This window comes from Podarcis tiliguerta (genome assembly GCF_965153285.1).
Source record: "Podarcis tiliguerta genome assembly, chromosome: 10".
Taxonomy (NCBI): domain Eukaryota; kingdom Metazoa; phylum Chordata; class Lepidosauria; order Squamata; family Lacertidae; genus Podarcis; species Podarcis tiliguerta.
In genome coordinates, this window is record NC_139543.1 from 29960405 (window position 1) to 29987098 (window position 26694).

Sequence of the window (26694 nt, forward strand, 5' to 3'; positions counted from 1 at the left end):
TTCAGAGCACTTGGCAGCATTTTAATGCTAACAAAAGCAAAATATTGTATTTTAATGTATTTAACATATTCAAAACATTAGAGGTAGTAAATCAGCTAACAAAAACTTGCATATTGCTTCTAAATGATACTGCTGCACATTACAGTTTTAATTGATACATGTTATGGCTTTAATATGTATTTACTTGAGCTCTGTAAGATAGATACAGATCTTTATGTCACTCCATGTAGCATAAAAAATGTACCGTGGTGAACTGTGACTAATAAAACGATTTCCATTTCACACACTGAGGGGTAAAATTGAATACCACTAATATGATGGATATCCACTAAGAATGTCACGTAATTGCTCCTCAGGCTTTGGTATACCAGCAACAAAAATACATTTTCTTAACTGTGAAGCAGTCACCAATAAAACCTTCCTGTGTGACCTTTTTCCATACTTGGCAGCACCAATGTGGCAGTAATTATGTTCACTCATTTTCCTGAGATATAAATGGAATGTGCAGAGCAGGAAGAGGAAGTCATCAGCTGGTCCTAGACCAAGGAAGAAGCCCCTCTCATACTCTGCGGAATGAGCAAATGGAAGTCCCCGCCTCAGATGTCCATGAACTACAACTCCCATCACCCCCAACTACTGGCCATCCTGGCTAGGAATGATGGGAGTTGTAGTCCAACAACATCCGGGGACCCAAGGCTGAGAAAGGGTGATGTATATATACTATGGGGATTGAAGATTATGATCAGACATAATTGAAGAGTGTCAGGGCTGAGTAGATATCTCAGCTGAGTCTGGAGCTGGGAACCAGAATCCATGGGACGAACCAGAGGTCAGGATCAACAACTAAGTCAAAACCAAATGAAAATACGAGCAAGCCTAAAGTCATGACCCAAAGGCAAGTTGGGATCAAATGGCAACTTGAAGACACGACTGAAGAACAAACCAGGAGACAGAATCAATGAACGAGACAGAACATGGCAGAATCAGCAGAGAGATAGGTAAAAAGTCCCAAAGTAACGCCTAACCAAAAGCATATTCAGTATACAGTGGTACCTCGGGTTACATACGCTTCAGGTTACAGACTCCGCTAACCCAGAAATAGTACCTCGGGTTAAGAACTTTGCTTCAGGATGAGAACAGAAATTGTGCTCCGGCAGCGTGGCAGCAGCAGGAGGCCCCATTAGCTAAAGTGGTGCTTCAGGTTAAGAACAGTTTCAGGTTAAGAACGGACCTCCAGAACGAATTAAGTTCCTAACCCGAGGTACCACTGTACTGTGTAAAGCCACCCTGTGGATGTAGTCTTGTCAATGCAGCTAGGGACCCTCCTTTTTACATGGTCCCCATATGCAGAGTTTTTATGAGTGCGGATGCGCGTGCACACACACACGGTCTGTTCAAAGCCTATTCAACACATGCAGGTGAAGGCAGAATTCAAATTCTCTCTCCTTCATGCTGCCCCCACCTGCCCCACCCAAGGCCCATTTACTCACCCTCCATGTGCTTTGTGCAAATGTGTTCTAGCAACATTTGTTGCTACGCTAAGCACTATGACTTGGGTCTATAAAAAAAAAGGGCATTTATACCCCTGAAAACTTATTGACAGCAGTCAGCATTGTCAGTCTACTTGCTAAGCACAAATGCATATCCTGCTTTTCCTTGACAGTGCAATCAAACACCTCCGTGAGTACAGTAATTGGGGGAAAAGCACACTGTACTGCAATAAAGAAGAACAAACTGCAAGCAAGTATTGCTATGAAGACATTTTCACGCTTTTCTCTTCCACAGGAGTCACCGTTTTAATGGAAAGACACTTTAAGATGAAATCTAAAGAGTTTGTGTTACAAACTACGTACAGTGGTACCTCGGGTTACATACGCTTCAGGTTACAGACTCCGCTAACCCAGAAATATTGCTTCAGGTTAAGAACTTTACTTCAGGATGAGAACAGAAATTGTGCTCCGGCAGTGCGGCAGCAGCAGGAGGCCCCATTAGCTAAAGTGGTGCTTCAGGTTAAGAACAGTTTCAGGTTAAGTAGGGACTTCCGGAATGAATTAAGTACTTAACCTGAGGTACCACTGTACACACATGCATAATGGGGTACAGACGGGTGAATTCTCCTTGCTTGGGCTTAATCTAGCAACAGCAGTATGAAACAATGGTGGAGGGATCTGGGAGTTGCATCTGGCGGGAATGGAACAAGGATAGTCAACCCTCAGTCCAAGAGAGGCTTCCTCAGTTCCTTGCTTCTGTTTATTCATGAATATTATACCTGCCCCTGCCCCACAATGGTTAGCAACAGCAACTTTGATTAGGTTTATTGAAGGAAATGTTGTAGGACACAGTCCCTCCCTTCAGCTTAAGCTGGTTTATAAATCATGTTGTTGTTGTTTAGTCGTTCAGTCGTGTCCGACTCTTCGTGACCCCATGGACCAGAGCACGCCAGGCACTCCTGTCTTCCACTGCCTCCCGCAGTTTGGTCAGATTCATGTTTGTAGCTTCGAGAACACTGTCCAACCATCTCGTCCCCTGTCGTCCCCTTTTCCTTGTGCCCTCCATCTTTCCCAACATCAGGGTCTTTTCCAGGGAGTCTTCTCTTCTCATGAGGTGGCCAAAGTACTGGAGCCTCAGCTTCACGATCTGTCCTTCAAGTGAGCACTCAGGGCTGATTTCCTTAAGAATGGATGCGTTTGATCTTCTTGCAGTCCATGGGACTCTCAAGAGTCTCCTCCAGCACCATAACTCAAAAGCGTCAATTCTTCGGCGATCAGCCTTCTTTATGGTCCAGCTCACACACTGCGGGACATCGGAGTTGTTCCTACAGAGGCAGGTTTGCAACCCATATTTCTGTTTCAGAAATTGAGGCAATCCAGAAAGGAGCAAAAGAATAGCATCATTTTCTTCATTCAAATATAAAAGCCTCCATTATCTGCTAATTAATATCCACAAAAATGAAAAGAACTGCCCTGAACATCTAGGGTGGGGTGTGTGGGGGTGTGTATGTGTGTGTGAGAGAGAGAGAGAGAGGTTTTTTTAATTATAAAGGAGATTAATAAGTGAGATAAATTGTCAGATAACAACTGTTATATAGCTGTGTGATTATAAGAAAAGGTGAGGTGCTTTGGCTTTTTATGACTTATTTCACTGAAAAATGGGAACATTTGTAGCACAGCTGATCTTTTCAGTGGCTCTGATTTGCTGAAAATAATTTAGCTGACACAAAATGTAGCTCTTCTATCTCCACCGTGCAGGAAAATTACAGAAAAATAGGCATTCTATCTTAAAATGTGCCTCTACAGAGTTTCCAATGACTTCCCACTTTGGCCATGCAGCCTGCAGACATATGTGGTTGTAACCACAATTTAAGCCCACAGAAGGCATTATCTATTCCCATATGAAGAGAATGAAGAAAATTAAAGTGGATTCAAATCACATAAATAAAATAATTTTGACTACTATAATGGCTTGTTTGTATTATCCATCCTCTGATTTCTCTACTGTGAAATCCAAATGATAATGAAGACCGGGGGGGGGGGGGCGTATTTGTTACTAACCTTTATGTTTCTTATTGACTTCTTCCACTATCACTGTTTCAAGAATTGCTGACCCATTGATGATTGGGATGGGGCAGAAAGGTGATATGCTCCCAACCAAAGAACATATGTTGTCCAAATTAATAATTCCAGTTTATGCCATTTTTTGCTAGCATTGATACAACTGCAGTTGTTAACACACTTTCTAGGGATAAAGAACTCAAATAGGATTTGCTTCTGAGTATACATGCCTAGGACTGCACACCTTTCAAAACGATTTTCTGCCTCAATTTGTCTAAAATGACTCCATGGAGGAAGGCATGTAAGAAAGTAAATCATGAAGTAAATCATGGCAAACAGCTTTTTTCACCATCAGATTCTCATCATGCAATATTTATTCTCTCATTTTTTCCAGTATCATATCTAAAGTATGAAATACATACAATTCAAAGCTTAAAGGTAAAGGTACTCCTGACTGTTAGGTCCAGTCGTGGATGACTCTGGGGTTGCAGCGCTCATCTCACTTTACTGGCCGAGGGAGCAGATGTTTGTCTGCAGACAGTTTTTCCGGGTCATGTGGCCAGCATGACTAAGCCGCTTCTGGCGAACCAGAGCAACACATGGAAACACCATTTACCTTCCCACTGGAGCGGTACCTATTTATCTACTTGCACTTTGATGTGCTTTTGAACTGCTAGGTGGGCAGGAGCTGGGACCAAACAACGGCAGCTCACCCCAGTGCAGGGCTTCAAACCGCCGACCTTCTGATTGACAAGCCCTAGGCTCTGTGCTTTAGACAACAGCTAAATCCTAGATCATGCAACAGTAGAACATGGGGACTAAAGTATGTACATGAATTGAAGCATTGGTCTTTTATTATTCAAGGGCTTCCTCAATAAGTCTATAAAGAGATAAAGAACCAGTTCATAGGTGGGGAGGGAGAGGATTCTTGGCTCTTACAGCCATTTCTGGCTTTCAGCATCTGCAACATGGCCACTTCGGAGGGGAAACATTTTAGTTCTCTTTGCTCTCTTGCTTCTACAAGCAGACACTGGATTAATGTATATATGTTCAGGACTGGAATGTAAATTTGGCCTGTTTCAATAAAGTGCAATCGAAGTCTGTTTAAAATATTACAACAACCGCCTTCATTTTTCAATATGCAAATGCCTATTTCAGAATGCCCATGGGTATCCTTAATTTGGCACGGACATAATTTATATTGTAGCTTGCTCTATTACAGCGGAATCTTTACATACAACACCAACACCAACACCCACCCACACACCACCCTTAAATTCAAGCCTTTGGGAGCTTCAGCTTGCACCTGCCATCTAGGAAGCCACATGCAACATGAAACAAAGGTTAATGAATCCTGCCTCCAATAAGTTGTTTTCACAAACCTTTTATTTATATGTTATTAGTGAAGTGCAAGGTACATGACAGCGATCCCCAGTTGCCACTCAGTTACTCTGCCACACAGAACTCTCTTCGAGCCAGTTGAGGTTTGTACAGTGGCGTAGCGTGGGTTGTCAGCACCCGGGGCAAGGCAAGTAATTTGCGCCCCCTAACCCGTGGATTTGCGCCCCCTAACCCTAACCCCCAGATGTTGCGCCCGGTGTGGCCGGCCCCCCCCTGCACCCCCCACGCTATGCCACTGGGTTTGTAAGAAGTGTTCTAGAAACTAGGAAACTCACTACCAGGAATTTTAACATTCATTGGTCTAATAATGAATATTTCCTTACTTCCTCTTCGTTTTTCTTAAAACATTGATTACAGACAATCTTTTGCATTATACAAGTCTACAAGCATCCCCCCCCCCCCCAATACTACTTGTTAACTGGAAGATCCAACTTATGAATATAAATTTTCTCCACTTCTACTTCATTTAGGGATAAATTACAGAACCTCCATTTGAGGAATAACTCTCATTTAAATCAACGTGACACAAAAAAGGTCAGTTCCAGAGTTCTCAACCTTAATTCTAATGAATCAGGGGAATAAAGACCTCCAATATTCTGATTCTACACAGGAGTAAGCGGGGCACTCTTCAATATTCTGTTTCCTCTCCAGGTAGGAAATCAGGTTTCCACAGAGCACAAGTGCTCCTCCTCCTATAAATGATACCTTCATCTTAGTGGTCAGAAAGTTCATGATACCTAGCTAATGGCTGGAGCTCTCAGGGCTTAGGATTCTGAAATGGCTGGGTGGAGGGGCAGGAGGAATTCTAAAAGCTGCAGAGCAGTCAAAAATTATATTTAAAGAAGATATCAAAACCCAAGTTTTGTAAACATCTAATATGGTATCCAATGTAATTTATCAGTTCACTCCTTTGCTGGTATCCGTAAGGACAGAAGCTACATATTATCCAGTCATTTTTCGTTAGATGATTAATGCTAATGCATATGGAAATATGACAAGTTTATTTTCATTAAAGGGTCTCACTCCTTTTAATTAATTTATGTATTCAAGGGGTTTACAAGGCCTTGAGATTAGCAATTGAGATGTAAAATTGTTCTTTTCTTGAGAATTATTTATTCTGGAAGAGCAAAGATGTGTACACGTACAAACACATGGATATGAGAATGCTAAGAAACTCAAAATTCAAAACACAAAGAGAACTTTTATCAATTCTGTATATGAGAAATTAAGTGTACACAACATGATTACATTCTGTCTTATAAAACCCATAAAACTCTTTCTCATCACAAAGCATTTAGCTTCTTCATGACACTGTGAATTATTTAAATCATTATTAAGGCTGCATCTGAAAGTAATATGCAACATTCCCTGTAGCAGCTCCACCGTGCAGATTGCTATGTGCAAAATTCTTAGATCATTTCTTTATGAAAAATATTTTAAAGGTTCACAGTTACTTGTTTTATAGTTTTAATTTAAACAGAAATGAAGGTAATATTTTGCTGTGTGTCTCGGAATGCAAGTTCTTAAGGCCTTGGGCAAATGCTAACTACAATGTTGGGTTTCCTTTTAAATCATATAAGAAAATATATTGAAAAAGCTTGGTTTAATGTATTATTAGCTAGTCCTACACATGGCTTCTAACCATTTTAGTTGTGTCATTTACATTGAATTTTCCATACTACACCATGAAAGGTGAATTTTGGAATTCACTATACCGCTTGTATCTCATTGTTATGTTTGTTTGCACATCTCCTTGATAGTTTCTCTCTATAATTGGTTTTTATGTATTTCTGTCATTATAAGGAGGTTTCTATAGTATACAGTCACAATGTCTTTCTATAGAATTCCTCCTGCCCTACATTTACATTATAATTGTCATGGACAATGGTACTGTGTACATGTCATGGACTGGCTGGATGCAGATGAGTGGTGGGAGGCACCAGCTGAGGAACCCCCAAAGGAAGAAGGCTCAGAGCCAAGGGATTGGTGGTGGGATGACGATGAGTGGTCATAGGGTGAAGAGGGAGCAGATGGGAGGAGGAGGTGTCAGAAGCTGAAGAGATAACAGGATTTAGTGAGCAGGAAGTCTGTAGCAGGGGGCAGTCCAGAATCAGAGGCAGAAGCAGAGGCTGGAGAAGTCTCTGGTTGCACATCAGGGGAGGGATGCGACTTCACATGTTGCTGCAGCTGCACCAAAGGGCACCGACCTGGGAACAGCTGCCTAGATACTATAACATGTGTGCACATGTGTATTTGGAGCCCCATCTACTGGAAATTCTTGCTTTGACAACAAAGAATGGACTACTTGCTATTTGCATTTGATGGTCAGGGGTGTACAGGACAGCATGGCTGTGGTAGTGGGCTGGCTGCTCAGGTCTTCAGTCAGGTCTGCTTATTTCTTATTAATTCAGGCTGTGCCTGGGGAGTTCTTGCCTGCCTCATAGCAATTGTTAACAACTTCTTGGTGGTTAAGGCGCTGGGCTGGATCCTTAGTCAATTGGGTACCCCACTAAAGGGGTCCAGGAGGTGGTGTCTCTGTCTGGAAGTCTACACAGGAGCTGATGAGCCACCAAATGGCAATCCTGATAGGATTGTCCTGATTTCATATATGTCATAGAGTGACCCTTAATCCAGTTGATTCTGCATACATACCTAACGCCTTTGCCCAAGCCTACTTTGTTCAATCTGTAATGGAAAAGAGTGGCCTATTTTAACCCAATATTGATGTCCTGTGTCTTTTTTTTTTTTGCCTGTCCCGTGCCTGGGCTCGCAAGTATCCTTGCAGTCATGATTTAGACTAAATCACTCCTCTGTAGTGTTAAAGATCAACAGCATTCTTGATAGCTCTATGTAAGCTAGGTCATACTCGCAGAAGTGCATGGTCAGCACATCATTGTGGTGTTGCTGCTTGTTTACTGTAAATGCAGTCTACCTAATTCCTGATTTGACATTCAGAGGATGATGAATAATTCAAGCCTAGTTGATGTATCTAAGTTACTTGCCTTTTCAATCACTTCATAGCACAGATCAACATGTAGTTCTTTGACTGTGTTGAGCTCAGTTTTTCATTTTCATTTCATTTATTAGACTTACTAGTTGCTCATCACCCAAGGGTCTCCAAGCGACTTACAACGAAAAAGAGGAAAAGGTATACAATACATATCAGTTGGCACCCATCGGCTCATTGCCAATTTTATAACAAGATATCCCTTTGTATTAAATGGCCACATGAACCGAATACATCTTTGGAATACCGTGTGTTTGAATCTTCACCCTCCTTTACTCATTTGTGTTTGAGATATGCAACTCTAGCTCTAAAGGGACGAGCAGCAAAAAGGTATAGGACCACACTATGCAAAAACAAAAAACAAAACACAACAACCTAACAAATAAAACATGCAGAAGATCTCCTCTAGTTGAAAGCAGTGTCGATAACAGGTAGGAGAAATCCTTTGTCCAATACCTTGGAGTAGACCAGGGGTGGTGAACCAAAAGTCCAATTACATCTGGAGGACTCCAACTCCCATCAGTCCCAGTAAGCAAGGCCAGTGGTCAGGGATGATAGGAATGACTCTCAGGTTCCCCATCCCTAGATCAGATGGTATAGCAGCTTCTATAGTGCTGAGGAAATGTTGGGACTTAGTAGCACCAAGGAAGTCTGCCTTCCATTATTGCAAATTATTAAACATCTGTGTACTTGTGTGTGACCTTGCCTTATCCCATGGCCATGGGCAAATTCTGCAATATTAAAAACCATTTGTAAGCATTTACTTCTCTCCGAAATAAGGAAAGCTAGAATATTAGCAGATGAAAATCTGAGCTGTTTGAGAGTTTATGCTTCAAATAAACATATTCCAACATGGTGCCCTCAAGGTGTTGAACTACAACTCTCATCACCCCTGTCCATTAGCCATGCTGGCTGAGACTAATGAGAGCTAATGTTCAGCAACACCTAGTGGCACCACATTTTGGAAGATGGTATTAAAGTATCACAAGATTATGAGACACACAGGAAAAATCCTCAAAGTGAGTACCTTAGCCTTAAAAGGCAAAGGTAAAGGTACCCCTGCCCGTACGGGCCAGTCGTGACCGACTCTAGGGTTGTACGCCCATCTCACTTAAGAGGCTGGGGGCCAGCGCTGTCCGGAGACACTTCCGGGTCACATGGCCAGCGTGACATCGCTGCTCTGGCGAGCCGGCACCAGAGCAGCACACGGAAACACCGTTTACCTTCCCGCTATAAAGCGGTACCTATTTATCTACTTGCACTTAGGGGTGCTTTCGAACTGCTAGGTGGGCAGGAGCTGGGACCAAAAGACGGGAGCTCACCACGCCATGGGGATTCGAACTGCCGACCATGCGATCGGCAAGCCCTAGGCGCTGAGGTTTTACCCACAGCGCCACCCGCGTCCCGTAACCTTAGCCTTATATATCCAATAAATAAAAGCTGAAATCTCTGTTTCACTTGAGTTGCTTCCAGGCACTGTGTTTACTGTCCGTTAAGTGCAGCCCAGACTCTCCCCATCCTCTTTTTTCACTAGACTGGGACTCTCACGGCAAACCTGTGTCTGAAGCTGTATACAACCCTGTTAAACCTGTTACATTACTAGCTCTTTTGTGGAGTCTGAAAGAAGGTTCAACAGGATGCACACTAGCAGAAATACAAAAGAACTAAACAATAGTTTCTTTTAGGAGCTTGAAAAGGTCACTGCAACCTTCAAACAAAATACAAATCACTTATCTGTATGCCATGGTTCAGACTTTCAACTATATATGAAATGATCTGATGTTTCATTTCACTTTGTTTTAAAAGGGGAACATCTGTGTTTCTCTCCGAGTTAAATTTTATTGTATTAGAAGACAAAGCTGTTTTCTGGTTATAGCTAGTGATTAATCTTGATCAACTGTCACACTTTATTTAACTTTAATTCTGTGAAAAGGTTTTCCGTACAATGTAAGATGAGAATTGACATTTAAATGTTCAGATTTGTTCAGATTACCATCTCATCCTATTAAAAAAAAACACCACTTTCTCGATTTTCCACTTCATACATTTGATGAAGTAGGCTGTTGCCTATAAGAGCTCATTGCACAATAAAATAAGTTTGCCTCCAAGATACCAAATCATCATGAATATTCTTGCTGCTATAGACTACTAGAATTTTTCTGTATCTTTTAGAGTATTAAATTAAAAAATATATATTGATGAGGCTGTTTCCAAAGGTATATGGAATATATTAATATTATTCCATAACAATTTATTGTTCTTTCTTTAGGGTCACTCATCCACAAGCAATATCATATTAATATGGAGCGCATTAGAGTCGCTCAGTGTTTAGTGCATATGACAATTCTGCCCATGTAGAATGTTAAGTAGATGAGCAATATTTATAGAAATTACATGGGCCACCTGGTAGGGACTACTCTCAGGAGAATATGCACAATGCTAAAGTTCAGAGCTAATAAAATGATTAATTCAGAAAGACAGTTAAAGGTCTTGTCTACACCAGTAATACCAGCCAGGCATAAAGGCCAAGTATGAACACACAAGAGGCGGGAAAATATCTTAACATTTTTGGACGCCACAATGTGGGCTGTGTGAGAGAGAAATAATGCTGGGTCAGAAAATAATAAAGACCACTAGATCATTATAATAGGTGGCTTCATTCCTCCAGCAGGTAGCAAGTCTATTCTAAACATATGATTTGATGAAAAGCAAAACTTCCCTAGCCACTTCCTGAAGAGGACAGTGAGGTGAGCAAAGCAAACGTTGGCCCAAAGGTAAAATGGCATTGAATGTTATATGCTGAAATTTCCATAGTAATAAATGCGATAACTAGAACCGGGCAATCAGCACCAAGAATTTAAGTCAATCAGTCAAAATGTTCTGAAGAAGTAAGTGCTATACTGAAATCAACACAGATGTATTCAAATCAACAGGCCTCAGTTTCATGTAGTAAACGTGTTTTAAGATCAAGGTGCATCTCAATCGGAGAATGCATCTCCATGCACATCTGCACTTCCAGAAGTTCCTCAAAAACCACAGGTTATTTGAGAAGGAACACCTTTATATTAACTCAGATTGCTGGCAATCATAAGCAATGAGGAGAAAATGCAGGCGTAAAAACAGTATCATTCTAACACAGTAGGCTTTTCAGCACAGAATCATAGAGACATGGATTCTATAAGCCCCAAAGTGGCTCGCATGTTACCATTCTAAAATGCTTTTGTTTTGTGTGTGCGTATACACACACGCACACACACACCTGCAACCATGTTCTCATTAAACAGCAGAAAAGCCACCTTCAACTATGACACCCTTTCAGATAAATTAAAGACTGGCATTAAAACGAATAAAGCCACCATGAACCATTGCTCTGTATAGGAATGGACATTCCCTTTTATTCATGTCTGAACAGAGGAGAGGTGCAGAGAGCTTTTCTCTGCGAGCAAGTACAGAGGTGGTTGCTTTTATTTATACTTAGGGTAGGAGGCACACCCTTTCTCTTTTACATGGGATATCCAATTTGTGTTATGCCAGGCCCCCACAGCTGCAGTTTTGTGTTTTGTCACACCCCCACAGCCACCACTTTCTGACTAACATGGAAGGCACTTCCTCAAAATTCCAATGTGTTCATTGGCCCAGAAAAGGATGGTGACTCCTGATATGTGTAAATATACAACTTCAGAACTCAACATTTTGTCATTTAGAAGTAATAAATAACATTATCATGACAATTTCATTTTCCCCTCTATTCACTTGCCTACGATGCAAATTGGATCTGCATAGTACCAATTTATACATAGTTTGTTACACCGTCAGCGTGTCATCAACAACTGAAACCTGTCAAGAGATGATTACTGACAATAGCCATAACGTTTTGGAACTTGGGACGTTAAGTGGTAGCTTTGAAGCATATACATATCATGTTTTCTCAGCTTGGTTTATCTCCTCTCACATTTGACACTTCCAAATAAATGCTTTCAGGCACAAACCCTAGGATTGCCTTGCCTTCCTCTGCATACATGCATTTTGAATCCCTAGCTAATCTCAGCAGCAAACACACACGCAAGCAATCATCACACGTTGAGTTGCATATTATTTCCTATATGGAAGATTTTTCCATACAGAAAGAAGAACCTGGTATATATGAAGCAGCTAAACATGGTCAGTTCTTGTCCTTGCTCATATATGAACTAATGGCCAAAATGGTCAAAGGCCTGGAAATGATGCCTTATGAGGAACGGCTAAGGGAGCTGGGCATGTTTAGCCTGGAGAAGAGGAGGTTAAGGGGTGATATGATAGCCATGTTCAAATATATAAAAGGATGTTACATAGAGGAGGGAGAAAGGTTGTTTTCTGCTGCTCCAGAGAAGCGGACACGGAACAATGGATCCAAACTACAAGAAAGAAGATTCCACCTAAACATTAGGAAGAACTTCCTGACAGTAAGAGCTGTTCGACAGTGGAATTTGCTGCCAAGGAGTGTGGTGGAGTCTCCTTCTTTGGAGGTCTTTAAGCAGAGGCTTGACAACCATATCTCAGGAGTGCTCTGATGGTGTTTCCTGCTTGGCAGGGGGTTGGACTCGATGGCCCTTGTGGTCTCTTCCAACTCTATGATTCTAATTCTATGATTCTATGATATTATCTAGAGTTCTTACCACCAGCATTATTAAACCATGAAAGTCAATGTGTCTAGAGCACTGCTCCCCGAGCTCACCCCCTCAACCACTTGAATGATTTCCCTGCCTGTTTTAGCAACTGTTGAGATGCTGTGATAGATGTTGCCTAGTTTTAAATTGATGGTGGTGGTGCCAACGTTTAGCTTCAACTTTCTGTGCAACTTAGGGTAGACTGTCATCAGACTTGGAGTCTAAGAGATTGATCTCTTACTACCTCTTTGTGATAGTGTCTATCTCTGAATGAACTACCCCTATAAGTGCACCTGGCATAAACACTGGTCTCATTTTTGAGAGGCTGCTGAAGATACACCATTCTACAAAGGCATTTGGAAGGAGTAAATCTTGGTTGTGTTAATTTGCAAAATAACCGTTAGTTTATTGATATCCTGTCTCCTGACTTCCCTTGAGTGTGCCGGCAACACTTTCCAAGTATTTTATCTCTGCAATGTTTGACCCACTTAATCCTTCCTTTCCTGCTTTCTATGATATTATTTTCCACACCCCATTACTTTGTACTGTTTACATTATTATTTACACATCCAAAGAAATTTTCTCATTCAACATGGTAACTCCTGTGATGGTAATTAACACCAGAGCATTTAATTTTGAAGTTGACATTTTGTGTGAAAGCATTACAGAAAGTTAAGATTCACTTCACTATGCTTATATTATACAAAGACAATTAACGCAAGTAGTTAAAAACAACTCATCTGTTTGTGACCTTTAAGCACAAATTACAATTTCTTTTTTTTTTAAGCTGCAGCAGAAGGAAAAGAAAAAATACCTAGCACTTAATGCTGATGTGCAAAAATCCACCAGCCCTGCAACTTCTGAATAAAAATTCTGTGGGCTATAATAAGAAAACAAGACTCTGGTCCATTTTCTCCTTCAACTAGATTAAAGCCATCCATCATTTCTCCATGGCATCAACATCATACACGCTTAAGTCACTGAAGTAAGAGACATGCCAATGATATTCCTTCTTATTTCTAAAACATTTACCTCAATATTCTCCATGAACAAAGTAAACAAATAAATAAAAAATGCAGTAAAGCAAGCAACAATTAAGCAGTTTAACCTTGTTAATTCACCGTCTTTGGTTTCTTTCTGTCTATGTTTTCCAAATGAGGAGAACAAAAATTAGATCAAGAGATTCAACAACTGTCAACATGTCTAAAAGAAAGTCAGATGGTGGGGTCCAAATAAGTAATAGTAGTAGTAGTAGTAGTAGTAGTAGTAGTAGTTGTTGTTGTTACCAGGTCTGAACGTTCTACCAACTTTGACTTTTAAACTTCTTTCCAATAAGTAATGTGAGATGTTGTAATCAACAGGTCGTTTTGGGTCTTCATTGCTGTAGACAAGTGAAATGCCATCTATCATGACTTTGTTTTCCACTCTATTGAGCTAGTTTGTGTCGTAGTGTGACTCCCATATGCTGACAATATTTGGGTTTCTGAGGATACATAGCATCACAATATTTTTATGTTGAAAACAACCATTCTTCAAAGAAATCCCTTGTTAAGGGATTCACCAAGGTGGTGTGTTTTCAAAGCCTTGGATATGTTGCTCACACCGGGATGTTCTTAAAAGATGAAGGCTTGGTCAAGTTCAAAAGTGCCATGGTCAAATGGAAATGGATGCCCAATCTGGGGAAAGAATCAGATTGCTTTTCCAATTGCAAATTTTTATCACAGTCTGAATGTGAAGAAAAGGGGAGTGTGCAACAAGCGAGAAACAAACACATGCCACAAAATCTGATCCCAATAAAACTCTTTAGACAGGGTTTATTACTGAGCCATGCCTATTTGTAATTCAATCAGCCGTGGAAGGGGGGATTTCATATACAAGCTGAGGGAGTCCTCAAAAGGTTCCACTTGGGGATGAGCAGCCAAGATCTTCAGGAGGAGCTGTTCACATCCTGGGTGAAATCAGGTTCTGACATTGAGGCCAAATGGGTAAAACCTGAGGGCCCATCTGGAGAAGTGCCTGAAATGGGGCAAGAAGACAACTGGAGTAAAGGTCTCCTTGAGATGAAGGCCCTCTTCTCAAGGAGACCTCTGGGGAGTCAGCTGAGGTGGGAGTGTGGTTCCAGCAGCTCCTACTCAAAAGCCCAAGTGCTGGGCTGGAAGAGCTGCTAGCACCATGTCTATGTACCAGTTCTGTGCCCTGTCTGCTACTGGATTGCCTGCCTATGACAAACCTGGCCATGGACTGCTGTGACCTTGCCTCTCCCCTCACCGTTGCTGTGAATTCTGCTTGTTTGGACACTGGAAGGGCCCTGGACATTGCTCCAGTTGCTTCCCTATTGGTGCTGCTGCTTGCAAGTCTTCTGTTTATTCATGAGTCCAGTGAGGATAGGACAAAAGAACCAGAATCTTTCTCTTAAGAAACAGAAAAATGCAATAAATTCTTCTGATGTGTGCATATGCACAGGGAAGATTTCACAACCCAGACAAAAGTTCATTGTGGATTTTCAAAATGTTAATGAGCTCATTATAATAATAAAGGAGTAATGTGATAAAAAGAAGCAAAGTGAAATTCCTTGAGATAGAAAGTCCCCAGGACAAGAGTTCAGAGAGATCAAAGACCAGAGTTCAAAGACTTCTGCTGAGCTTATTGTTTGTATTCAGCGCTGAAGCTATGCGCAACACCCCGCAGAAAACCTTTGGTTTAAATAATTTAAAAGTAGCTGCTTGTAGTTTGTTAGAAATGTTAGTCACAGATTCTGAAGCAAAACTTAAGAATTCTTGCTTTTATCATCAGAAAAGATCAGTATGTATTTTAAAGTGTGTATGTCATGTATTTCATGACTGGCATTTTAAATATTTAAGTATGTTGACCACTTGCAATCAAATACCTTTAACTTCAAGAAATTGCAGTATCAAAGCTTTAAAACCAGCAGTCTGACAGCTGTATGAACACAAAGAGACTAATTTTCTTAGGAGAGTTTTTCTGTTGCAATTGTTATTTAGGATTTTCTGTGAACAATAGAAGACACAGATTTAGTATGCTTAATCAGTCTTAGTCATTTCCAACACAGCCTTTTTTGTTTGTTTGTTTGTTTAAAGGAATACTTTGATCACATTTAGGAAAAAATGCTTCTCTGTATGATAGCTCAGTTGGTAGAGCATGAGACTCTTAACTTCAGTCATGGGTTCAAGCCATGGGTTCAAAAGATTCCTGCACTGCGGGGAGTTGGAGTAGATTACCTTTTTGGTCCCTTCCAACTCTACAGTTCTAAGATTCTAAGATACTATTCATGAAAGGGAACCTTGCAGCCTGAGTTCTGTCAGTTGCTTCCTCTGTCTTTTATAAGCCACATCCTCACATCATGCTTTCCTCTATATAGTATGGAATCACAGAATCATAGAATCGTAGACTTGGAAGGGACTTCAAGGGTCATCCCTGCCAACCTCCTGCAATCTCAAAAAAAAAACATCCCTGACAGATCTCTACTTAAAAACTTTCAAAGAAGGAGAGTCCTCCACCTCTCATGGGAGTCTATTCCACTGTCAAACATCTCTACTGTCAGAAAGTTCTTCCTGGTGTTTAGTCGGAATCTCCTTTCTTGTAATTCAAATCCATTGGTTCAGGTTCTAGCCTCCAGAACAGGAGAAAACAAGCTTACTCTATCCTCCATGTGGCAGCCCTTTATATATTTGAAGCTGACTATCATATCTCCTCTTGGTCTCCTCTTTACCAGGCTAAACAAACCAAATTCACAATTCCAACTATCTTGCAAATGTTTAATGCAATCCTTAACGAAATATATAACAGCTTTCAGACTTGTGCTGTGAACAGAGCATTTCTGACTCTATACAAGTTTTCACTTCTGCACTTTGACAGTATGACATTGCCATCTCATATTATCAGGCACAGTCACATTTGTATAAGTGAACACCATGCAAACATAACCAAGTTGTTGGGTGATATGCATTGCGTTCAGTATAAGACACTGAGATATGAAAGCCAGGAGCTAAATGGTACCTTAAACCTAGGTTATGGGCACAACAATGGAATGTCTAGGTGCACTTTTTCATAACAAAGCTGAAAATGAATGAACTGCAGCTAAAAGATTATGTTCATTTTTCACATGGTCTAGTCCTTCCCCTGCCCACCCCCCTAATATTATTAAGAGGGTTTCTTCTCTAGTTTTCAGAGAGTAACTGGAAGTGGGGAGGCAGAAAAAGGTCATCCTTTCCTTCCACTCTGCAGTTTTAATCTGAAATCTTAGGCACAGTGCTGCACCCAGAACTCAGAAATTGCTCACGCTAATGAAATTCCCTGTCGCAAAATGGGAGTTTTGAGCACTGATTGTGTTGTGTTGTACATATAAGTTTAATATTTAATGTGTATTGTTAGTTCAGCAACTATTGTGTGGGTGCTTATATTTATTATATTACTCATTAGGATCTTAATATTATCAACAAGTATGAATAAAATCATATTTATTATTAACATAAAAATGAGATCACACTTTATATACCATGTAAACATTTTAGTTGGTCTGTCTGGGCTAGGCAGCCCTTGTCTTCCACTGGGGTCTAAACCTGTTGCCAACAGCCCCGCATCCAACCTTCCTCATACTCGGAGGACAAGTCCTCAGCAGCACCTTGATTTCTTCAAAGCTCACAGGTGACAAATGATGAAAAGTGTGCAGAGGAGACATGGCCAATGAAGAAAAGGCCTTGTCTGCCTTTCAGCTCCCTGCTAAGGCAATGTCTTCCTAAAACTTTCAATGAAGGAAAAGTGCCAGCCAATGGGAGCTGTCCAGAGTTCTGATCTGGCCTGCCTGAGCTTCTTTGCTACAGTCTCCTAGCATGCCTCTACTTACTGTGATGTTACTGGAAGTGATTTTGTCTGCTGTGATTTAACTGGATGATACTCTGCTACTGCAGTTTGCCTAATAGGACTTGCCTGCAAAGATTCTACCGAATGAGTTTTCCCAAAAGGAACTCTGGCTCTGCTCCTCATTGCAGAACAGGATATGGAAGAAAGAGAAAAAGGGAAGACTTGAGCCTGAGGCTTGAGCCTGAGACTTGAGCCTGAGGCTTCCTGTAACACTAACCTATGGATTAGCATGACACCTGAACAGGGCTACTATTTGAAGACAGCAGTTAAAGAATGCTGCTGTTCTACATTCTGCCTGAAGGTATAACATGTTCTAAATGTAGGTTGGCATATTATGACAACTTGGGGGAAAGGTGTATATGTAGAATAAAGAAGTTGCAATGTGCCCAGTGCATAAGATTTAGCTCTAGTTGCCTTCAATATGCTTTATAATCTTTTTCATGTCCAAGGAAAATGGCTGTATAATTCCCCTGTTCTACCCTTTTTATGACAGTTTTGGCCCACACCTATTTTATCAGAGAACAGCAAAAGCCCTTCATAGGTCAACATAGATGATTTTATGCTATGTTTAGACTCTTGAACCAATATTCTCTGCTTGCAGTCAATAGGCTTATATCCATGCATGAAATTAGAATGAGTTGATTCAGAATAAACTGACAGACATTCTATGATTTTACACAGAACTATGAAAATGAATTTCATTTTCTAAAAGGCACAATTTCATATGGCCACATATACTTCTGACACTAATTAGAATGTCTCAATTTCAATCCTCATCATCGTTTGGGTGCAGCACAGAAGACAGTTAGCCAGGCAGAGAGCTAGTCTTTACAGATACAGCTTCAAAAATGAAAACATGGGGAAAGAAAACGCTACATCTGCATTTACATCAAAACCAAAGCTCTGGACAATTTCAGACAATGTTGGTCTGTTGGAGAAGGACCACAGCTCAATAGTAGAGCATCTGTTTACTTGAAGAACGTCTCAGGTTCAATTTGTGGCTTCTCCAGGTAGGGTACTGTGTCTGAAATTCTGGAGAGCCACTGACAAACAGTGTAGAGAGTAATGAGTAGATATCCCAAAGATCTGACTTGGTATAAGGCAGCCTCCTAGATTCCTGTCTAGTGTAGCAGCTCATTTACTAACCTTGCAATAATATTGTACTTCTTGGTCAAAATGAGTATATGGTAACCTTCAGCAATAGCAAGCTGGTTCAACTTTCACTTGGTACTTCAGTTTGATCTTTCTTACAAATTTAATAAAGCTTAGCATTTTATACCTAGACTATTTATTTGCTCACTGCAACACATTTATTTTGCATGGCACCTTTCAGCACAAAGTTAGTGCACAACCACATTATAGACATTATTCTGGTCCTCTCTTGTTTTACAGGATTTTGAATACACCAAATTTTGAAAAACACCAGTATGGGAGAAAGAGAGCTTAACCCCTTTCCCCTTAGTCCATTTCTCAAATTTAAATCCACTCCTGCAAGTTGCTCTGCTTCCCATGGGGAAAACATGCAGGGACCTAGCAAAAAGCAGCTGGGTGGGGGTTAAAGAGAAAAATGACCCAAGAAAAAAAGATTAAGCACCTCACCAAGCTGTGCACAGTGCACTACTGCTATGAGGAATATTCTGTGGCCACAGCGAGCTTTTTCTTGGGAACACTGGGAGATACTCAATACATTATTCACTGTATGCATACTTTGCGTTTTCAGATGGGAAAGAAAATCCAGCAATATCAAATCTTCAGTAAACTTGGAAACTCAGCCACCTGTATTTTGTCAGTCACAGATCAGCAGCAAACAACTGTGCACTCCAGCCACCTTAGCAATAGGAGGGAAAGCAGCTTTTGTTTACATGACCACCTATCCCAAAATGAAAGGAAAGTGAGCCTAGAGCCCTTCACAGTTTTACCATCAGCTGTTGACTCGCTTCCACCATTGACTTGTTCCTTGCACAATCTGTGAACAAATCAGAAATGGAATCAAGTGGTCTTTACCCCAGCAAAACAAATAATTTAAGCAACCGCTAGGTTGTAATATCAAATCCCATTCTCCACAAGGAAGAAACCACCAACCCCACAAGTTGTGGCTGACAAAACATTTATTGTTCTTCATCAGCACTTGTAGCATTCTTAAGCAAATAGTTTGAAATGGTAAATATTTCATCTACTCTTTTTGCTGTTCTATCATTTTCCCAAGACATCTGGGTTAAGTATCTATGATGTTTTATCATTATCAAGCAGACCAAAAACTATTACTAAGTAATTTTATCAGCTGAAACAACCTACACACCATCCCACCTTCCCTTTGTCTTCCAAAGTATAAATGCAACAATCCACCTACTCAGGGCTTTTTTTCCTTTTTCATACAGAACTCACCAGAACTGAGTTCCAGCACCTCTCAGGTGGGTGCCATTGCCATTATAATAGAACAAGGGAGGCTTCATGTTGAGTTCTGGCACCTCTCTTTCTAGAAAGATAGCCCAACACCTCACCTTTTAGGAGAATCATCTTCTCAAACATATTTCAATGCACTGAGCACCTTCTTGGACACATTGAACATTGCTGGGTGGGGGAAATGGAGAAAAGAGATGACCGCATCCTTTACTCTGAAGTATGTTCTTTTTAAGCAAATCTGCTGCCATAAGAGAAAGAACAACATTTATCCCTTAAATTAATAACTCTTCTAGTATATTGTTCAAATTCCCAGAAATCAAGGCAAACATAATTAAGGTAATTCAGACATATTGCTTATAAAGAATCAGCGATCGCCTCTGTGGCATTAATCATTGTTGTGATCTGCTTATTTGGGATTTTTATACCTTGATCTCATGGAAAGAACTCAACAGGCTAAGATGCTTAAGGCAGTTTATGTGAGATGGTTTATGAGCACATATTGGGTATACAGAAATATGTAATGGGCATGAGCATGCCAACCACGCACAAAAAGCTGTGGGATCCAGAAAGGATATTTAAAAATTAATCATTAATTTTTTTAATTGGAGTCAAATAAGCCCATCATTTCTAGCAAAGTCAAATGGGTGCTTTACTCATTTTCAAGATGATATGAAAACAAATATGCTGCTACCATCTGTTTAACCCCAAGTAAAGACCAGGGGTGGAATCCAACTAAATCATATTCAGGCTAGACACAATTGAAAACCAAGTTACTCAAGTCCATTGATTTCAGTGATTCAGGGGGGAAGTGTTTTCAGCTCACATGAAAGCAGGTTTGAACACACACACACACACACACACATACACACACACACACACACACATCAATACAATGCTAACAGATCAGAAACAAAGAGCCATGCACTGAAACCTCACTTTTATTTATTTTCAGTTTTCTGAAAGTCTAAGTGCACATCTTAGCATTCTTCAGTTGTGAGACATCATTAATAAGGGAATCATTGAGCAATAGTGTGGGGGTAGCTGGTGCCTTTTGCCACTTGACCCTGTTTCTCACTCCATGTGTCCATGTGTTTGAGATGTATTATTGCAAACTTGTATTATACATTAAATCTGCACATAATGATAGTAAAATTACTTGCAGCCCATAAGCTCATTGTGTGTTTCTGATGTGATGCAATCCTGATTGTTAAACTCTATTTATCTACCTCTACTATAGTAAGTTTTCATCTTTTACAGATATTCTTTTTATTTCATTGATGAATTGCTTCCCATAAAGTATTCCAAAGCGATTTAACAATAAAAGCATCAACAATAAAAATATATAAAAGTAAGAATTTTCTATGACCTATCCATCACTTGAGTTAAATAATACTGTCTTTGAATTAACACAGGCAATGAGCTTTTATTGATATTGTCTTTAGAGGAAACATAAAAAGGTCAATATAACATTATTTAAATTTTGTATTGAAAATATGAGGTCTTTCTCTTGCAACTTGAAAAAGAGACAGCAATCAAAACTCAGGCATACTGTTTATTGACTAGTTGAGGAATCAGAATAATTAAACCTACAAATGTAATTAAGTATGTACATTAAGGAAGTAGGATTGCAGCCTGGCATATTGGCAAATAGCAAGGAGGAATGCCAATATCACCATTTTCAGATAGAGATTGTTAACAGCAGCAATAATCAACAAGAATGAACAACAGTGTGCTCAAGACAGTTGATCAGTGGTTCCATGCAAGCCTTACTAGGAGGTGAAGATAATTTAATATTATTGTGTCCTGACAAGTTACAGAAATAATAGGAAAGACCAATAGTTCCTGAGGAACTTGTACTTAAGCCACACAACATTAACAGGCAAGTTGACCCAAACTTTTCTCATACAAAAGCCAAGTTCACTTAAGTAAAATAATTTGTCTTGAGTAAACATGTTTAGAATTTGGCTGCACATATTTGGTTAAATAATTTCCACAAGAAGGTATTTACTGTACTGAAATAAATTAGTTTACATGTAGTAGAAACCAAACACAACAAATCTGAAGAGATTCGTGAACTTAATATGTGCACCCAAATAAGAAACCCAAGGCCCAGGGAATTCAATAGATCTTATTTTCTAATAAGTGTGTTTCTAGGATTGCATGCTTAATCTGTTGTTTTCAGTGCAATCCTATGCATGTTTACTCAAAAGTCTCCTTGTATTCAACAGTGTTTACTGCCAGGTACCTGGAAGTGATCCCCATTGAATTCAGTGGAACATATTTTTAAGTAGACATGTATAGGTTTGACCCGTTCAATTAATAGCCACTCCACTTATATTATCAAGTAGTTGAACTACAGCAGTCCTCTGTAACAAGCTATTTTCTTTCTTTCTTTCTTTTTACCATGGCAAGAGTTTCTCTAAAACCACCTACATATCTGATGAGCCAACATTAAATACTAATTATAAACTGTATAACTGATTAATGAAAGAAAACCAATTTTCCAAACCAAGACATTCCTGACAAGTTCATTAGCACTTTTGCAAGTCTACTGCTATTGAACATGGTAGTAGTAATTTTATGTTTCACAAAGCTTTCATATATCAATTGTATAACCTACCCGCCTTCATTTGCTTCCAGGCACAATAAGCTAAGGTGTTACTATCTCTCTCACCAACACTTCCCAAAGTGGCAATACTGTTTTTAAACAGAAATTGTGCAAACATTTATAATAATGAGATTAAAACAGCAACAGCATGAAAGACAATGTGTTATACAGTGGAATGTGTAAGGGCAACTGTTTTTGAAATTCCACTAATAAGGTTTAATAGCATTTTAAAGTTATGTAGCAAAAAATGCAGGATTTTGTCTCAAGTTTAAGAAATACAACTAAGAAGTATAACATTATCAATCAAACAAAACCCTCCAGTGAATCTATACTCCCATTTAGCAATAGCAATATTCATTTTATAAATGTCAACATAATCTTTGGTTCCGAAGCTGTCAGACAATTTAGCACAGGGGGGTGAAAAAAAAACCCTTCATCATCTTTCAGAGAGAACATGCTAGGATGCCAACATGGCAACAATGTGAATAACATCACCTTTAGTTCAGGTCCAGAATTTTCTTATCAGCAGCTTTTCCTAATATACAGCACAGCGTGACACGGGCAATACTTCTGCCGACCAATTAACAGGAATGCAAACCAATAATATCCCATAATAACTTTAGCACTTTGCCTGAAAACAAATTATCTCCTTTCGAGCAATGAAATCATCCAAAAATCACTAAGCAGCATCATGGTGTAATGTGAGAGCGGCGGGGGGCATCCAAGCCTTTTAGCTATACGTGTGTGTGTGTGTGTGTGTGTGTGTGTGTGTTATACAGAGAGTTCTTCTTTGTTGTCTGCCAATAAATTACAAAAAGAGGCAGTCATATTTGAAAGTAAAACCATTAGGCTGTGTGGTACGGAATGCTGCAATACAGGCACGGAAGGAACAATAAGAAAAAACACAATACCTTTAGTAAGTCTCCTCAGAATTTGACAACGGCATTTAAAAGAGACAGCTATCATTCTTGCTTACTGCCTTCCGTGGCAAAGTATACTCAAGGCTCTGCTTTGGTGGCTGCAGCAGAAGCATATGAATTCCTCACGCGCATACCAGAAGAAAGATAGTCCCAGCGGGGAGTGACAAAGCTTAATTCTTCTTGGCTGATGCAGAGATCAGCTCCATGTCATCTAGCAAAGCTGTGTCATTCAGTACTAGTACTACTACCGCCACTGCTTGCAGCACCAGATCAATGGCTTAAAAAGAAGAAGAAGAAGCAATATTTCTCTTAACAGCTGCAAAGCATCAAATAGTGTAAGATCCCGGCAAAGATAACTGAACGCAGCTAGGTTACCAGCCTCCCAGAGTCCTATACTGTGCTAGTGAGCTTCAGTTTCTGTTCCAGGCAAAGGACCATGCATTTCAGCACAATCAGGGGATTTTCCCTCCTCCCGCTCTCGCTCCCCCTCCTCAAATCCTTCAGATATTTTAACTCTCTCCCGGCATTGCTCGCTGAACAATAACACGGGAAAATGCATAATCATCAGCCTCCTTTATTACAAATGGCAAAATTTCAAATAGCCGCGGGTTCCCCACCCCAATTTAAAAATGATTTCGGTGTGAAAGGATGCCCTGCTGAGAATGAGGGGGAGGGAGGAAGAGAGAGAGAGAGAGAGAGAGACCCACAAGCCATACAGCAGCAGGAGAACAGGCAGTTTTCCAAGTAGGTACAATCGCGAAGCATAATGATGCTACACAGACAACACACTGTGAGTCAGGGTGCCTCTGGAAGGAGAATGAAACATAAGCTCTCACTAGGTGGACGCATTTATCCTTAGCCTTTCATAAATAATCCACCATAATCTTACCAAATACAACACATGGCTCTATATTACTCAATTTATCAAAGTATTTTACAGCCTCTTATCAAAGCTAAGCAAATTAACTTGCCCATTTACACTTCATTCACAAAATAATGAGGTGGAACGGTGGTAATGACAGCTTTTCTAACCCTTGCAGACCAACCTAACACTCTTCTTGTGGTTAAAAAAAAAAGTCTAGAAATATCTGGATATAAAACTTCAAAGACTGACTTGAGATCTCCTTTATCATGTTTGGGGGATTGCTTGGGTACAGTAATGCTTTTTAGCCTTTTTATCTATTTTTTTTTAAACAAGATGTGGAAATTTAAAAGACTCTAGGTCATGGCAGATTACTATTTTAAATGTGTATTATTATGGATAAACCTCACACCCTTAAATGGTCAAACATGGCAGGAAAGAGACAACCCCAACTAAAGAAATATTGGTTTTCTTTTGAAATAGGTTTGGACTTTGAAGAATTTCTAGGGTCAAAGTAGATCAATAGTGGGAGATCACCACCAAATAACTCCAGTCTACAAGTTGTCGAAATTTGGCGGAGCATCAGAATAGCCAATGCAGCTTTTTCAGATTATCTCAGAGATAGTGATGATTGAGGAATTCAGTCTTAACTTATTTCCATTCAAACAGATCTGAACTGCACCTCCCAAAGCAATGAGTAAATTGGAACAGAGCTCTTCCAACTCTATGATTCTATGATTCTCTTCCAACTCTTCCAACTCTATGATTCTATGATGTCAGGAGTGCTCTGATGGTGTTTCCTGCTTGGCAGGGGGTTGGACTCGATGGCCCTTGTGGTCTCTTCCAACTCTATGATTCTATGATTCTATGATTCTACCCTTTGATTTCCCACCTGCTTTGTGATGCAGTTCCCAACTCTCAATAATGTACCAAACAGTATTTACAAATGCTTATAGTTGGACTAAATGTGTACTGGTGCTTATATTAGGACAAAATGTTTACTTTGAGATAAAATGTGTTAAAAATATGTATTCAAATACAAGAAAATTTGTATTTTATTTTATTTTTTAAAATTGATGGAGAAATAGGACAGAATAAAGGTATGAATGAGTACATACAATGAGCACACACAAGAATAGATTGATCCACCCATCCCTGTTCAGAGAAGAGAGAGCTCAGCTGTTTAGGACTTTCCAGCTAAAGCACAACTCAATGGGGAGCTAGTGCAGATGTTGGAGCACAAATGCAATGGTTCCCACTGACTCTTCTACACAGTTTGTCAACATCTGGAATCCATGAAGGTCCTGCAAGGGTACTGTGAAATTTTATGAACTCAGGTCCTTTACCCTATGTAATTAATTATTACCAGCTTTTACACACATACTCTCTCTCTACTTTGAGTAAAGGGGCTTGGGATTCCATGGAATCCCTCAACTAGAGCCAGAGCTTTCTCGGCTGTGGCACCAATCTGGTGGAACGCTCTGTCACAAGAGACTAGGGCCCTGCGGGACTTGACATCTTTCCGCAGGGCCTGTAAGATAGAGCTGTTCCACCAGGCCTTTGGTCAGGGTGCAGCCTGACCCCCTCCTCTGGCAATCTGCACAGGGTCCTGCTTGCTGGTTGCCATCAATTTGTTTCTGATTGATTTTATGGTGAAAGTTTTTAGAATGTTGGATTGTTTTTATTGTTGTTAGCCGCCCTGAGCCCAGCTTTGGCTGGGGAGGGCGGGGTATAAATAAAATTTATTATTATTATTATTATTATTATTATTATTATTATTATTCTCAATGAAAAAAATGGTTAAAAACAACAGTTCTGAACAAACTTCAATAACATGCATTTTAGCAGTTAAGCTTTTGAGGGTATGAAGACATGCCTGACAATTGTCAGAAACAGATGAAAAAGAAAGGGGCGTCGCCTTTTCATATTGCATTATGCTTGGAATGACTCCTCATCCTACATCTGGTCCAACAATGGCTATAGGATGTGGGTGGCGCTGTGGTCTAAACCACTGAGCCTCTTGGGCTTGCCAATCAGAGGTTTGGCGGTTCGAATCCACACAACAGGGTGAGCTCCTTTGCTCTGTCCCAGCTCCTGCCTACCTAGCAGTTTGAAAGCATGTCAGTGCAAGTAGATAAATAGGTATAAATGGTATTGGTAATAAAGGGGTTAGGAAAAAGAAGAAATAGGTCACAGCTAAGGGGAAAAAACTAATGTGTGAGGCACCTCTCCATAATACTATATAATAAAGTAATAGAAGGGTTCTCATAGCTCTTACTAGTACTCCTAGTTTCATCATATTTTGGCTTTCCCCATGGCTTTACTTATGTTAGAGGGCAATAATTTACAGTATTGCTTCTCTTGATTTTTTGTTTTAAAGGATCTAGTTCGGGCAAGCAGTAAATCATATTTAGC

General features: G+C 40.1%; 1 protein-coding gene across 18 annotated transcripts in view; it reads right to left on the reverse strand.

Moving 5' to 3' along the window:
- GRIP1 (glutamate receptor interacting protein 1) overlaps window positions 1–26694 on the reverse strand; it is a 333614-nt gene that overhangs the window by 112060 nt on the left and 194860 nt on the right. The window contains exon 1 of one of the 18 annotated variants that reach the window (XM_083399407.1): window positions 23409–23903. The exons of 15 other annotated variants lie outside the window; for them this stretch is intronic. In XM_083399407.1, coding sequence (XP_083255533.1) covers window positions 23409–23463 — 55 coding nt within the window. In that variant the 5' untranslated portion in view covers window positions 23464–23903. Of the gene's footprint in view, window positions 1–23408; window positions 23904–26694 lie in introns of those variants that run through there. 2 more of the 18 variants (XM_083399408.1, XM_083399410.1) reach the window with 2 other exon arrangements.